This window comes from Malus sylvestris, chromosome 15 (assembly GCF_916048215.2).
Source record: "Malus sylvestris chromosome 15, drMalSylv7.2, whole genome shotgun sequence".
Taxonomy (NCBI): domain Eukaryota; kingdom Viridiplantae; phylum Streptophyta; class Magnoliopsida; order Rosales; family Rosaceae; genus Malus; species Malus sylvestris.
Genome location: NC_062274.1, coordinates 49,922,202 through 49,938,932, shown reverse-complemented (window position 1 = coordinate 49,938,932; position 16,731 = coordinate 49,922,202). Strand labels below are relative to the sequence as shown.

The 16,731-nt window shown below is 41.4% G+C and overlaps 2 protein-coding genes across 2 annotated transcripts; both read left to right on the top strand.

Annotated features, from left to right (window-relative positions):
• Positions 1-117: 117 nt before the first annotated feature.
• LOC126603606 (receptor protein-tyrosine kinase CEPR2-like) lies at positions 118-5,926 on the top strand. Its single transcript, XM_050270521.1, has 3 exons — positions 118-740; positions 2,384-5,104; positions 5,363-5,926. Exons 2-3 carry the CDS (start codon positions 2,542-2,544, stop codon positions 5,758-5,760), a joined length of 2,961 nt encoding a protein of 986 aa, XP_050126478.1. The 5' UTR covers positions 118-740; positions 2,384-2,541; the 3' UTR covers positions 5,761-5,926.
• Positions 5,927-13,693: 7,767 nt separating this feature from the next.
• Positions 13,694-16,367, top strand: LOC126603518 (serine/threonine-protein kinase-like protein CCR4). Its single transcript, XM_050270395.1, has one exon. It carries the CDS (start codon positions 13,779-13,781, stop codon positions 16,152-16,154), a length of 2,376 nt encoding a protein of 791 aa, XP_050126352.1. The 5' UTR covers positions 13,694-13,778; the 3' UTR covers positions 16,155-16,367.
• The last annotated feature ends 364 nt before the right edge of the window (positions 16,368-16,731 follow it).

The window sequence follows — 16,731 nt, the reverse complement described above, 5'->3', positions numbered from 1 at the left end:
TCTTTTCCCCACCGGTATCTCACACAACTGAATTTGGGATCATCATCATCCACTCAAAATTCAATAATATCATATTACAATAATTACTTTTCGTGGCTTTCGAGGAGGTCACTAATTTCCAAGAAGTGCTCATAAAGCATTTTTGTCTCTGCTCTCTCTCCATCCCTGCCTCCCTCCCCCACTCGTCACCTCATCATCTCTAAAGTTTAATAATTCGACGACGTACGGCAGGAACTATTTACTCTCTCTCTCTCTCTCTCTCTCTTCCTTTTCCCTTCTGCTTCCTCCACCGACCGCTGTCTGTCTAGGTAGCTGAAAGATTACTGAGTGGTGAGTGGTGAGTGGTGAGTGGTGAAGTTAGTAAGCAAGAAACATGTGGGTAGGAAGGAAGTGTCAGATATCATTTCTCCACTCTCCATCCATATCCATGGACCATCACCATATGCATGCTCAACACTTGTTCAATATCTATACATAAACTACATATACATATATATATATACACACATATATGTATAAATATGTATCTCGTCAGCCAAACATACACAAAGTAAAGTTATACAGCATGCTCTCTTCTGTATAATTTGGCCACCAAATTCATCCAGTTGGTTGATCCAATTCCCAGCTGCTGTTAATCGGTTCTTCATCAGATGAGATGAGGCATTGGTTGCCCACACTTGACGATGCTGCTTCCTCCTCTCCACATGATCTACCTCTCACTTGGAACTGATCACCATCAGGTACTCTAATCTCATCTCATCTGTCACATCTATTAGCTCTAAATGTTATTTTCGATTCTCTTGTATTAATTCTTTTTTTCTCAAATTTTTCTTTCAATTTATGACTGCTTCTGCTTGATTAATGATTGGATTACTATCTAAAAACTACGTTTTGTCTTGGTCAACAATAAAACACTGATTTGATTATTGAAAAAGAAACCCAAAATTAATCCAAAATTAAGCTATTTTTCTGGCTCAAAATATCAATATATATGTGTGTGGCATTCTTCTCACGAGTGTGGATTTAATTTTTTTTAAATTAATTTGTTGCTAATTGCAAAATTTTAGTTTTTGCTTTCTTTAATTTTTATTAATTAGTTAAAGTCCTAATTAAGAAATTTGAGGAAATTAGGCAATTAGTTCTTGAATTTTGGTCCAATTGAAGCTTTAGTATCTAAACTAAAAATATGCGCGTACTGATTTCTAAACTTGTCACAATAGGAAGCAATGACTCTTTTGCATAACACGGTTAGAACTTCCATTCAAAATTAGTGGTATTTGGCGGAAGTTCCAACTAAATTACTCAAAATGACAATCGCTCCACATTATGATAAATTCAAGAACAAATACTCACCGATTTTAAGTTCATGAACCATAGCTCAAATTCGATGGTATTTAATGCGATGAAGGAGATCCCATCTTTACAATTTTTTAATTCATTAATTAGTAGGCAGTATAATTATAACATAAACCTCAGATATGCAAAAGAAAAAAGGAGATACCATCTTTAAAAATTTTAATTGATTAATTAGTAGGTAGTATAATTATAACATAAACCTCAAATATGCACAAGAAAAAACCATCACGGGTGACCAGTGACTAGGGAGAATTTCATGCCTTTATTTCATATGGCATGTCTTGAATTCGATCCTTAGCACTTGTGAAACACGCAATGATAATAAAAAAGAAGCTGAAATATTTATGTAAACCTTTCCGGCTCTCGAAATGATGGATTAATGTAAACCACCAGCTTATCCCTTTTTAAAAATAAAAAAGAAAATATGCAAAAGAAATGATGGACTAATGAGTGACTTGCAAGGGTAATCAATTATGAAGTTGTCTTAATTTACAGTAACCATAACTCTCATATGCAAGCAAGAGAATCCACAGCTACAGACAAAATTGACGTTTTAACGTCCCCTTAGTTGGTATTGATTACTAACACTGCTTAATAAATACTAGCATATGGGCACACGCAAAGTGCGTAAGAAAATTTTTTATTTTTGTTTTTTAAATAGGAGAGAGGAAGAGATCGATAGAGAATGTAGGAGTAGGAATTTTTTATTTTTTTAATTAGAAATAGGTTAGAATTATATGTAGGTAAGGCTTTGAAAAAAAAATAGCAAAATTTAGTTGTGTGAAATTACATTTATGCCCATATTTCTGATTCATGTTCTCTTTTAATTAAAGAGTTAAATTGGTAATTTTATAGCGTTTTGATTAACAAAGAATGTTTTATTAATTAGTAAAAATTATTATAAATTATAAATTAATAATTTTAATTTAACCGTGTATTTTTTAATAATAATAATTATTATTATTAAATTATAAATTATCAAGATAATGCAGTCAGAGACATTGACTTGTGGTCTTTTTCTGCACAGCTGTTTCCTTCCGCTTACTCAGAACTTGTTCAAGTTCAAATAATGGCATCGGCGTGGGGTAGGGGTAGTGGTGGTCGTGGTGGTCGCAAAATTTAAAGATCCGTTGTCCTTAATTGACCATTTTACCCCTACTAGTAGTACCTATTACTGTATTGCCAATGGCACTGTACTTGCTGCTGCCAACTGTATTTCTCTTCGGTTTGCTTTTCCCGCCATGTTTGCCTCTAACGGTCGGAAGTCAAACGGAAACTGAAGCCCTCCTTGAGTTGAAGAGGCAGCTCAAGGACCCTCTGAATGTTCTCGATTCCTGGAAAGAGACCGCTGACCGGTCGCCCTGCAACTTCTTCGGAGTTGCTTGTGATGGGATTAGCGGAAAAGTGATTGGAATTTCTCTTGATAACAAGTCCCTTTCGGGGGAGATTTCGCCCGCCATTGGTGTTCTTGACAGCCTAGTGACGCTGTCACTGCCTTCCAACAACATTACCGGAAAGCTTCCTGCCCAAGTCACTCGTTGCGCAAATCTTAAAACTTTAAATCTCACCGGCAACAAAATGGTCGGAGCCATCCCCGATCTTTCTGCCCTCGGAAAATTGGAGATTCTTGATCTTTCGACAAACTTCTTCTCCGCCGCATTCCCATCCTGGGTGGGGAATCTGACTGGGTTGGTTTCTCTCGTGCTTGGGGAAAATGAGTTTGATGAAGGTGAAATTCCTGAGGGGCTTGAAAACTTGACCAACCTAACTTGGCTCCATCTGGGGTTTACCCAGTTGAGAGGAGAGATTCCGGAATCTGTTTACGAAATGAAGGCATTGGAGACGTTGGATATGTCGAGAAACAAACTCTCTGGGAAGCTCTCTGAGTCCATTTCCCATCTACAAAACCTCAATAAGATTGAACTTTTTCAAAACAATTTGAGTGGAGAAATCCCACGAGGGCTTGCTAGTCTCACCCTCCTAAGGGAATTTGATATCTCATCAAACAAGTTTTATGGGAAGTTGCCTTCGGAGATGGGAAATCTCAAGAACTTGAAGGTTTTTCAGTTATTTGGGAACAATTTCTCCGGGGAATTCCCTGCTGGGTTCGGCGATATGAAACACCTTGGATCAGTCTCAATCTACGGAAACAGATTTTCTGGGGAATTTCCGACCAATTTTGGTAGATTCTCACCTTTGGAAAGCATCGACATATCCGAGAATCAGTTTTCAGGTGGTTTCCCAAGGTTTCTTTGTGAAAACGGCAGGTTAAATTTCTTGCTTGCTTTGGACAACAATTTTTCTGGGGAGTTTCCAGATTCTTATGTTCGTTGTAAATCTCTACAGCGGCTGAGAGTCAATCAGAACCGTTTGTCTGGGAAGATTCCAGCCGAGTTTTGGTCACTTCCCTACGCGACAATGATTGATTTTAGTGATAACAACTTCAGCGGAGAGATATCCCCCAGCATTGGGTTTTCTAACAGCTTGAATCAGTTGATATTGCAGAACAATGGTTTCTCAGGTTATCTTCCACCGCAACTTGGGGACCTATTGAACTTGGAGAAGCTCTATCTGAGCAGTAATAACTTTTCTGGTGAAATTCCTTCTGAAATGGGTGCTCTAAAGCTGCTGTCATCTTTGCATCTCGAATTCAATTCTTTGACAGGATCAATACCATCAGAATTGGGAAACTGTGTTAAGTTGGTGGACGTGAATCTTGCTTCGAATTCTTTAACTGGTAATATCCCTCGTACATTATCACTAATGAGCTCTTTGAACTCTCTAAATCTCTCGAAAAACCACCTCATGGGTTTGATTCCTGAAGCTTTGGCGAAACTGAAGCTAAGTTCTATAGATTTGTCTGGGAATCAGTTATCTGGAAGAGTACCATCTGATCTTCTGACCATGGGAGGAGACAAAGCCTTCGCCGGAAACAAGGGACTCTGCATCGATCAATATTCCAGAACTCGCACAAACTCTGGGATGAACATGTGTACTGAAAAGCCGAATAGAAAAAGGGTGCTTGAAAGTAAACTGGTTTTGTTCATTATTATAGCATCAGCGTTGGTTGCTGTTTTTGCTGGATTACTGCTTGTCAGTTATAAGAATTTCAAGCTTGGGAAGGCGGTTGACAGAGAAAATAATTTGGAAGCAGGGAAGGAGAAAGATCCGAAATGGAAACTTGCATCTTTCCACCAGTTGGAAATAGATGCAGATGAGATATGCGATTTGGAAGAAGAAAATTTGATTGGAAGTGGTAGTACAGGGAAAGTTTACCGCATAGACTTGAAGAAAGGTCGTGGCACGGTGGCTGTCAAACAACTTTGGAAAGGAGATGGCATGAAGCTTTTGATGGCAGAGATGGACATTTTGGGGAAGATAAGGCATAAAAATATACTGAAGCTATACGCTTGTTTAGTGAAGGGCGGATCTAGAGTTCTCGTGTTTGAGTACATGGCAAATGGTAATTTGTTTGAAGCGCTTCACAGAGAGATTAAATGCGGGAAGCCCGAATTGGATTGGTGCCAGAGGTATAAGATTGCTTTGGGAGCAGCTCGGGGGATTGCTTATCTGCACCATGATTGTTCACCAGCTATAATTCACAGGGATATTAAATCCACCAACATTCTGCTCGACGACGATTATGAGGCAAAAGTTGCTGATTTTGGGGTTGCAAAGATTGCAGAAAATTCTCAGAAGGGTTCTGATTACAGCTCATTCGCCGGCACACATGGCTATATTGCTCCCGGTGAGTTTCAAATCTACAAAAGCACATACTTTTATCCTTCCATCGTTGTTGGTCACATACGTTAGCCTTGGTTTCTTACTTCAACTATGCTTGTATCAATTTCTCTGCGACGTTTTCTACAACTCCAGAATTTTAATCTGCTCACGAGATTTGATGTTGCTTTCATTTTTTATATTGGACCGTCTCATTCAATTCAGATTGTATCCAAAGTCTTCACAACATGCATGTATTCAAACGTTTTGAACTGATTTCCTGCAGAGCTGGCATATACTGCTAAAGTGAACGAAAAGTGCGATGTGTATAGCTTCGGTGTTGTGCTGCTAGAGCTAGTAACTGGTAGGAGACCAATTGAAGAGGATTACGGGGAAGGAAAAGATATTGTTTACTGGGTTTCAACGCATCTGAGTGACCGTGAAGCGGTTGTTAAGATTCTCGATGAAAAAGTGGCAGATGTAAGTGTCCAGGATGACATGATCAAGGTCTTGAAGGTTGCTGTTCTTTGTACTACGAAGCTACCATCGTTGCGCCCGACAATGCGGGAGGTTATAAAGATGCTTGCGGATGCTGATCCTTGCAGTTTCCGGTCCGGGAACAATACCGGTAACGACAAAAAAGTCAAGGATGTCTCACCCGGTACCGATGAGTTGCTGTTTTAGCAGTAGATACCTAATTTCAAGGTTCAAAAGTTTGATGCAAGAGTGAATTTTTTCTTCCATAATGCTTGTAATGTAAGTAAAGAATTTAATATCATTTATATGATTACTAAATGTACCATAAAGTGTAAAAGTGTTGATCCTTGCAACATGTGTGTTTGTCATTTTATCTAGCTGGGCAATTATAGAAGTTGAGGTTTCAATATAAAATAAATTGGTAACCAATGTTTTTAAAGGTGAAGGCGAAACTAAGGTGTTTCATGGATAGCCCCGTCTAGGCGAAAACCTTGAGGGATGAGGCAAAGCCTCATAAGAGCTAAAATTATTAATATTGTTTATACCATACTTAGGGCCTCCGTATTTAGATCTCGTATAAATACTCGGAGGACTCAAATGTAATTATGTAATAAATGAAGGGGGCAAATATGTAATAAGTGAAGAGCCCTTATTCTATAAAATGACTCCTCACTCTCCTCATTGGGGGTGGCCAATTCTTAGGCCTGAGATCCCCAAAGCCTCACTCTCATATTCAAGCTCTCTCTCCCTCACAATCCTCTCACGAACAGAGAAATACAATATCAGTGTGGACGTAACCCAAACATTGGAGTGAACCACGATACATCTGTGTTATTTACTTTCTTGCAGATTCACGGTCGGATTTACGTTGTTCCAAACCCCTCCGATTTTGTGCATCAACATTTGGCGCCATCTGTGGGAATCGATACGAAAAGTTATGTCGGTTCTCTTTCATTTTTTTACCTCCGCCGTGAATCTACAAAATCACAGAAACCCAAGAACCAAAGTCGGGAAGATTTGAGCTTTTTGCTTGCTAAATGGCATGGCCATCTCTCTTTCCTCCTCTTTCAAAACCTGAATTTTCTCTCTCATCCTTCTCCTCCTCCTCATCTACATCCTCATCAAAACAGCCCAGGATCACTTCTCTCTTGTCACCACCAAACTCGTTTTTGCCCTCGATTTGATCCCCAGCATGGCCGCCGTCACCTTTCTCGCGCTCGAAAACGACACCCCTGGCGTCTTTACCTCGGTCGCAGCAGTTCGGACGGGGCAGTACTGAACCGGGTTCGGTGCAATTTTGTCCACCGGTATTTTCATGTCGGCATTCATGGTGGGGTTTATGGCGATTTACACCGCGCCCTTTCCGCTCAAGCCGGCATCGTTTGTAAGGGACGTGATGTTTTATCTGACGGCGACGCTGTTCTTGTTCTATGTGTATCTGAACGCCGAGATTTATATGTGGCAAGCGATCGATTTTGTTGGGTTTTACTTATTTTTTGTTGGGTTGGTGTTTTGGATGGATTTGGGAATGGGATGAGGAAAGGAGAGCAGAGTTGAGGCGGGATCGGTCGGAGACATTGAAATTCAAAGGGGTTTGGTTACACCAGATTCCAGGATCGGACATGTTTTGGAGAGTTTAGAGGATAGGAAGGGGAGTTTTGGAGTTGGGAAAGCTCTTGGAATGAGAGAATGACAGAGGAAGACTCTACTAGCTCCGGCGAAGATCTCATAATGATTCCTCAGTACACTGCATCATTGCTTTGCTAATTTTGTCCGGTACAGATCTAGTCAGGTCCGACGGGTCAAATCATTGCTACAAAGAAGGAGATTTAGTCCTTCTGTATGCCAACAAGGTCGGCCCGTTTCACAACCCCAGTTCTAGATGCCAACTCGTCCCTGACCCACTGCTCAATTCAGCCCTCACTCGCTCCTCTCGACTCACCCACTCACTCACTCACGGTGCGTTGAGAGATCTGCGAAGTTTTAGTTTCCTACAGAGTCTTGGTGGACAAAGATATTGAGAGAGAGAAAGAGAGAAGAGCGACACGACGCCGTAAAGGACATGGAGAGGAACCTGCAGGAGCTGCACCAGGTGTTCCTGGACATGGCAATGCTGGTGCAGGCGCAAGGAACAGCAGATCTCTAACAGCATGAACTGCAATCCGACCCGGATCGTCGAGTCAGGTTTCGTGGGGGCTTCACGGAAGGTCCGATAACAGGGAACCACCCAGAGATGGGCTCTCCAGTGGCGATTTTTCTCGGCTGGGATTTTGGTGTTTTCAATGATCTCGGCGCCGAAGACATCTTGATATTTGACTTGAAACTCAAGGTTAGTCACGGGATGACCCAGCGGGATCAAGAAATGCTCATTCCACTGCGTATTCTGGGAATTCCTTATGGCACGTGTCCGAGCGATATGCCCCTTCACTTTTCCCCTCAATCAAGGCAAGCGCACCAGAAGATGCCCCATCATTTTGTCGGCACCAAACGTCTCCACTTTCCAGTGTGGGAGAATATTATGGAGCCTTGGGGGTGGATTCGTGGACCATGCAGCAGAAAAGAAGAAACAAAAACAAAAGCAAAAAGCAGAAACCAAAAGCAAAAAGAGAAAAGTAAAAGCAGAAAGCAAAAGCAAGGAATAAACACCCCACCAGAATGATGTGATTTACTTTTCTTGTTTTTGAATGATGTGATTTATTTTTTTTCGGAAACATCTGTATAAACCCCATCAGAGGGTAATAAAAAAATAATAAAAAAAAGGCAAGCCCAAAATAATGGGCTGGAATGTTATATGGAGGGCGAAGGCCCATATGCCCAAAAGAACCAGGCCCTCTATTATCACCAACCAGGTGATCAATAGTACATCCAGTACTACTGTTTGGGACCAAAATAATGGTTTGGGCCGAGTTTTATTCTCGGCCCGGAAGGTCTTACGAAAAGTTATCATGGATCGTTTAGTTCATGGGCTTCCTGACCTAGGTCGGCCGAGTCGTGCTGCAAGACGAGTAATTGAATCCTGGCACAATAAGGAGTCTCAGCAAGATATAGATATTTATAACCCGGAAGTGAATGTGGCTTGGTAAAGGATCGGGTTCATAGTCATAGTGAAAATAGGATTGGTCAAGATAGTGTTTGGTTAGAATAAGGAGTCATAATCCGAGTAGGGATATAACTCGATTTAGAGAAGACCTAATGCTATAAATAGAGGAGGCTGTGCATCATTCAAACCCCCTTCAATTCAACACACAACTGCCCTGTGCAAATTCTCTCAACAGCCTTGAGACTTTTTCCTTTTCTTTTTTCGCCGACACACCTTTAGTTTGGATAAACAGCACTGTGAAGGCAACCGGTGATATCTTCAGTTGGCATAGATAGCACTGTCACCGTAGAACCAGCCGGTCTCGCAGCATCTTCAGTCGGTATAGATAGCACTGCGTCAAGGATGACTGGTTATCTATCCAAGTCTCGGTTGAAAAGGATTCTCGAATCCTTATTGGTCGAGGTCATCTTATTAGCCTTCTTGGCGAAGTGAGGTGTTACAGTTTATTAGGCTCGGCACATTGCACGTCGAGTTAGTTTATGATTGGATACTCTCAAGTGGGATTTAGAGTTCGGCATTCTGACGACCAAACCACGTTTATTGTTAAGACATATATCCGCTTTGAGTATTTGTGTCCTTACACTTTGGTGTCGATTTGGCATGAGTTTACTCTGACGAATACCATCAATGTGACCGAATCCGAGGACGACGATTTGTGAGCTTCGTAAGAATAGTAGTCTTGTCTTCAGGTTCGAGAACCCAAGAGGTCGAGACGTGTTCCTTCCTCGGTCGTAACTGCAAGACGCAGAAGTCGGTCGCTCACTCATCACAACATCAGCATATTTTACTCCTTGGCCGACGAGTTGGCATGCCCCGCATTCAACCGAATGACGTAGTTAGCTCATAGATTACTCGACCTACGCATCACGTAGGCTTGGTAGTTTTTAGGGTCAACAACTACAAAAAATTATTCGACAGCCTGCCGCTATTATCACCAACCAAGTGATCAAAAGTATGTCCAGTACTACAAAAAATTATTCGGCAGCCTACCACTATTACCACCAACCAGGTGATCAAAAGTACGCCCAATACTCCAAAATTATTCGGCAGCCTGCCGCTATTATCACCAACCAGGTGATCAAAAGTACGTCCAATACTCTAAAAAATTATTCGGCAGCCTGCCGCTATTATCACCAACCAGGTGATCAAAAGTATGTCCAGTACTCCAAAATTATACATGACCATCACTCATGTCAGTCATACATAAACATTCATGAGCATCACTCATGTCAATCATACATAAACATTCATAACCATCATTCATGTCAACATTCATGAGCATCACTCATGTCAACATTCATGAGCATCACTCATGTCAACATCCATGAGCATCACTTATGTCAATCAACATAAACATTCATGAGCATCACTCATGTCAATCAGCTTCGAAAGCTTCATTTACAGAGCTCCAGCTTCGAGAGCTCCTGCTTCAAAAGCTTCATTTACAAAGCTCCAGCTTCAAAAGCTTCACTTGCAAAGTTTCACCTGCAAAGCTTCAGTGCAGGGTATACAAATACCGCATTCGAACAACCGCCATTTTGGCCCATACATGGATTCAATTTGAAGTCTCCAGCCAACAGACTCTATTGACTGAAGACTTTGGGGACTACATTATGTACCATATATTGGGCCTCAACTGGGCCTCATGAAAAATACTTAGGGGACTTAGCCCATTATTTATATACTGAGGAGCGAGCCCTTATTTTATAAAATGGACTCCCTCACCTTCATTAGAGAGCATCGCCACCAGCTGAGCAGCCGCCTCGCCGCGAGCATCACTCCTAACCCATTATTCATGTACTGAAGAGCGAGTCCTTATTTTATAAAAGGGACTCCCTCACCTTCATTAGAAAGCATCGCCGCCAGTTAAGCAACCGTCTCGCTGCGAGCATCACTCATAACCCATTATTCATGTACTGATGAGTGAGCCATTTTTTTATAAAAGGGACTCCCTCATCTTCATTAGAGAGCATCGCTGTCAACTGAGCAACCGTCTCGCCGCGAGCATCACTCATAACCCATTATTCATGTACTGAGGAGCGAGCCCTTATTTTATAAAAGGGACTCCATCATCATCATTAGATAGCATCGCCGCCTACTGAGCAACTGCCTCGCCGCGAGCATCAACTCTTAGCCCATCACTTATGTATTGAGGATCGAGCCCTTATTCTATAAAAGGGACTCCTTCACCTTCAACGTCACAAGCCAAACCAACCAAGGCAACATAAGCCACAAGCAGAGCAGCCTCGCAACATGTGCTACTTCTGGTTGAGCATCATTTCAGATTGGGTACTGCCTCATATCGAGTATCAGTTCTAGACGACATCTAGTTACTTCGGCCCACACATGAACTAAATTTCAAGTCTCCAGCCAAAAGACTTTCTTGACTGAAGACTTGGAGGACTACTGTTTATACGATACTTAGAGCCTCTGTATTTAGACCTCGTATAAATACTCGGATGATTCAAATGTAATTATGTAATAAATGAATGGGCAAATATGTAATAAGTGAGGAGCCCTTATTCTATAAAATGACTCATCACTCTCCTCATTGGGGGAGGCCAATTCTTAGGCCTGAGATCCCCAAAGCCTCACTCTCATATTCAAGCTCTCTCTCCCTCACAATCCTCTCACAAACGGAGAAATACAATATCAGTGTGGACGTAGCCCAAACATTGGAGTGCACCACGATACATCTGTGTTATTTACTTTCTTGCAGATTTACGGTCGGATTTACGTTGTTCCAAGACCCCTCCGGTTTTGTGCATCAACAAATATATATAACAATAAAACCGACATCAAATATATAGAGTCGAAATCAAACATACAGAGTCAAAATTAATTATAGAAGAATAATCAACAATCAAATAAAAAAATTTCTCCACTATGATAAACCCTAACCTTGAAAAGAAAACGCCCCAGTTGATGCCTTTGGTGCACCTCGACTACCCTAAGCGAGTTTAAACATACTCCTGCGGGGCAAAGGCATTTTCCTTACCGCCTCGCCTCAAAGACCGCCTAGGCGCATCGCAAGGCTCATTTTTAAAACCATTGTTGGTAACATAGGAGGTAACTCAATTTTTTTAAGGAAAATTAATGAACAGGGTTTGAAAACTTTGAGCTTAATGATAAGGACAAAATAAAGGGTAAAGTGAATAGTACCTGGTTTGACTTTTTAGTGTAAAAATGTGGTTTTTCGTTAAAGTGAACAGTACTGTGTGCTTTTCGTTAAAACTCCCTCTTTTTTTAAGTACGTGCAAAGTTTTTTTTTTATGTGAAATTCATACTCTCAACACGCAAATAAAAAAAAGAAAATATGAGAAAAATAACTAGTATTCTCTTAATAGTTTTCCGTATTTTGTACTTGATATTTATAAATAAATATAAGAAAAAAAAGTCTTTCCTTTTACTAAACTAAGGTTAAGTTTACTTCCCTGTTTAGAACAAGATTAGCAAGACTTTTTATGAAAGAAAATTAAGAAATAATTGTACATCCTTTGTTATTATGTTGGACTTAATCGAGTCTTTGACCCACACGCTCCCCTCTCTCTCTCTCTCCCCTTCTGTCTCAATACATGCATACAAAAGTTAAGGTGTTCAAAGGGACTTAATCGAGTCTTTGGCCCAACGGAACAGTTGTTTGTTGGGGGGAAGGAAAAATATTGTTTACTGGGTTTCAACGCATCTGAGTGACCGTGAAGCGGTTGTTAAGATTCTCGATGAAAAAGTGGCAGATGACAGTGTCCAGGATGACATGATCAAGGTCTTGAAGGTTGCTGTTCTTTGTACTACGAAGCTACCATCGTTGCGCCCGACAATGCGGGAGGTTATAAAGATGCTTGCGGATGCTGATCCTTGCAGTTTCCGGTCCGGGAACAATACCGGTAACGACAAAAAGTCAAGGATGTCTCACCCGGTACCGATGAGTTGCTGTTTTAGCAGTAGATACCTAATTTCAAGGTTCAAAAGTTTGATCCAAGAGTGAATTTTTTCTTCCATAATGCTTGTAATGTAAGTAAAGAATTTAATATCATTTATATGATTACTAAATGTACCATAAAGTTTAATAGTGTTGTTCCTTGCATCATGTGTGTTTGTCATTTTATCTAGCTGGGCAATTATGGAAGTTGAGGTTTCAATGTAAAATGAATTGGTAACCAATGTTTTTAAAGGAGAAGGCGAGTAAGGCGTTTCATGGATAGCCCTGTCTAGGCGAAAACCTTGAGGCATGAGGCGAAACCTCATAGGAGCTAAAATTATTAATACATATAACAATAAAACCGACATCAAATATATAGAGTCGAAATCAAACATACAGAGTCAAAATTAATTATAGAAGAATAATCAGCAATCAAATAAAAAAATTTCTCCACTATGATAAACCCTAATCTTGAAAAGAAAACGCCCCAGTTGATGCCTTAGGTGCACCTCGACCACCCTAAGTGAGTTTAAACCTACTCCTACAAGGCAAAGGCGTTTTCCTCACCACCCCGCCTCGAAGACCGCCTAGGCGCATCACAAGGCTCATTTTTAAAACCATTGTTGGTAACATAGGAGGTAACTCAAATTTTTATAAGTACATGCAAAGTTTTTTTTTTTTTTTTTTTATGTGAAATTCACTCTCAACACGCAAATAGAAAAAGAAAATATGAGAAAAATAGCTAGTATTCTCTTAATTGTTTTCCATATTTTGTACTTGATATTTATAAATAAATATAAGAAAAAAAGTCTTTCCTTCTTCTTCCACTAAACTAAGGTTAAGTTTACTTCCCTGTTTAGAACAAGATTAGCAAGACTTTTTAAGAAAGAAAATTAAGAAATAATTGTCCATCCTTTGTTATGTTGGATGTAATCGAGTCCTTGACCCACACGCTCCCCTCTCTCTCCCCTACTGTCTCTATACATGCATACAAAAGTTAAGGTGTTCAAAGGGACTCGGTCTTTGGTCCTCAAAAACACTCTCTCAAAAGCGTGTAAACGAGTCTTTGGTCCACTCTCTCCGACTCTTCCACCTTCTACATGTTTAAATTGAAACTGCCACCACAAACTTAATTCATCCCTTCTCTCTCATTCTTCTTCTTCTTCATCTCTCTGCCTCTCCCTCTACCATGAAAGTTTCTGCACTATGGCTGCTACTTCTTCTTTAATACTTTTCATCATCACCTTCTCCTTGCTTACTTTCCTTCCTCTTTCACTCTCCTCCACCGTTTCGATTTCGGAATATCATAACCAGACCTTAATCTGCGCACTCATACATCCCCAAAACCAGAAATCCTTTCTCAATTGTACTCGTTTCAAGTTTCCTACAGCTGCAACCGGAAGCAATGGCGGCGGCAGTCAAATTCCTCTCAACAAGAGCGCTTCTTCTTCCTTCACTGCTATAGTTGCCGGACATGGCTTCTTATGCGCCTTGAGGCCCCTGCCGTCTTCTTCCTCCAATACAAATTCGTCTTTGAGCTGCTGGAGGTTATCTGGCAATCGTACTTACATGCCCCAAAAGCGCATCTACCACGGCCCCCCTCTCAAGCAACTTGTTGCCGGAAATTCTCACGTTTGCGGCCTGATTGAGAATGGGACTAATACTAGTAGTCGCCTCCAGTGCTGGCAATGGCCTTGGTTTAACAATAGCACGATCAGTAGACACAACTACGGATTTTCAAGCATCGCGGTGGGAGAAAATTTTGTATGCGGAGTATCACAAGCCGGAAATGTTACTTGCTTAGGAAGCAATTATTTGGTGGTTGGGAAGGAGCCCAGCGCCAATAATGGCGGGAATGTTTACCGAGCTGTGAGTGCAGGTTTCGGTCATGCGTGCGCCATCTCATTGGCCGATAGCAGTTTGGATTGCTGGGGAGATATGAAGGGTGAGAAACCTCAAGGCAGATTCACGTCTCTGGCCTTGGGAGAAAACCGCAGCTGTGCTCTCAGGCCCAACGGAACAGTTGTTTGTTGGGGGGAAAATAACTTCAGCTTGCCTGATACTCTGAAAAATACTTACTTCACCGCAATTGAAGCAAAACGCAGCGTCTTCTGCGGAGTTTCATCATACAATTTTTCCTTGTATTGTTGGGGCAACCCAGTTTTTAACGTCTCAAACAATTTCATGGTATTCGGAAGTGATGTGCAGCCGGGGTCATGTACAAGCGAATGTCCGCACTGTAGCAATCCGTTGCCAGGCTATGGTAGATTCTGTGAACAAGGATATGAAGTCTGCCAACCTTGTCAGCAGAATAATGGAACGTTGCTGGTGCCAGGGCCATCGCCGCCACCAGAACCAGGAATTAGTAAGTGGAGCCGAAAAATGGTTGCTTTTCTTGTAGTCGGTTGTGTTGGGTCCTTAGCTTTGGTGGCGTCGGTATGTTTCATTGTGTTCAACTATTGCAAAACTGGAGTTGGAGGATCCCGTGTTCATGACTCAGGCCCCTTGGATGACCAGCTCCAGTTACAAGCCGAGCAAGGTGTAGCGGCAATGGCAGGGACACCGGTGTTAGAGAAGCGGCTAAGCCATTTGGTGAGCAATGGGGCTTCCTTGGAGGAATTTCCACTGCAACTACTACTCGAAGCCACCTCCAATTTCTCCGAAGAACACAAGGTCGGAACTGGCAGCTACGGCTCTGTCTACCACGCCATATTAGATGATGGTCGAAAAGTGGCCATCAAGCGTGCTGAGACGTCAATCTCTTCATCACACGGAGGCTACACAAGGCGCCAGCAGGACAAGGACAGTGCTTTTGTAAACGAACTCGAGTCCCTTTCACGCCTCAACCACAAGAACTTGGTTCAATTACTTGGATTCTTCGAAGATGCAAAAGAGCGGATACTCGTGTATGAATACCTGGAAAATGGCTCCCTCCATGACCATCTCCACAAGCTCCCACACTCCCCTTTGCTCTCATGGGCCAAGCGCATCGAAGTGGCTCTTGATGCAGCCCGAGGGATCGAGTACCTACATGTGTATGCAGTCCCACCAGTCATACACCGCGACATTAAGTCATCCAACATACTGTTGGATGACACATTGCGGGGCAAGGTAGCCGATTTTGGCCTATCTTTGATGGGGCCGGAGGATGAAGAAACACCCCTTTCGCTTGGTGCGGCTGGCACATTTGGGTACATGGACCCGGAGTACTATAGGCTTCATCGTCTGACTTCCAAGAGTGATGTTTATAGCTTCGGAGTGGTGTTGCTTGAATTGTTGTCCGGTTACAACGCAATTCACAAAAATGAGAACGGGATGCCAAGAAATGTTGTTGATTTTGTCGTGCCGTACATTGCGAATGACGACATACACCGGATTTTGGATCCAAGAGTGGCACCCCCAACGCCGTTTGAAATAGAGGCAGTGGCATATGTTGGGTACTTGGCAGCGGACTGTGTAAGATTACAAGGTAGTGACAGGCCAACCATGACTTACATTGTAAGTTGCTTGGAAAATGCGTCGGCTTATTTTTTGGCACACCCTTCTCGCTCTTGTTCCAGTTCCTCGATTGAATCCACGTGACGATGTAATGGTGCCACGAAGGTGTCAATTTTTGTAGAGCAAAAACCATTCATTTCCTTCTCATTTTCCAATTTTTTTATCCATATATTGGACTTTTTTTTGTTTTATTAATCTTCTTGGCATTTGCTGATTGGTCAAGGCAAAAAGTGTATATAATTATATGTGTAAATTGCAACCACTGGATTTCAAGCCAGGACCTTTTCTTTTCTTCAACTTGGTCTTTGTTTCATTCAAATGGTTTAGCTTTGAATTCTTTTCTCCTTCGAGAACAAGTCAAATCGGAGGAAAAGTCAAAAAATAAAGCACCAACAATAACAATAAAGCTTTATCTCATTAAATAAAGTCAGCTGTATGAATTCTAAAACGCAACATCACTCGATTTTGTACCACTTGTTCCTCTAAGTACTCAATGTATATCTAATATAAACTGATTAAAAAAATACCTAATAGAATAAAACTAAAAAGGAAGAAAAAGTATAATATCTAATATTTGGCCCACAAAAACAAGCAAAGCTATCATTCTCTTTCATCTTTATTACTTAAACAAAACAAAACCCTAAACCGTAAACCCTCGCCT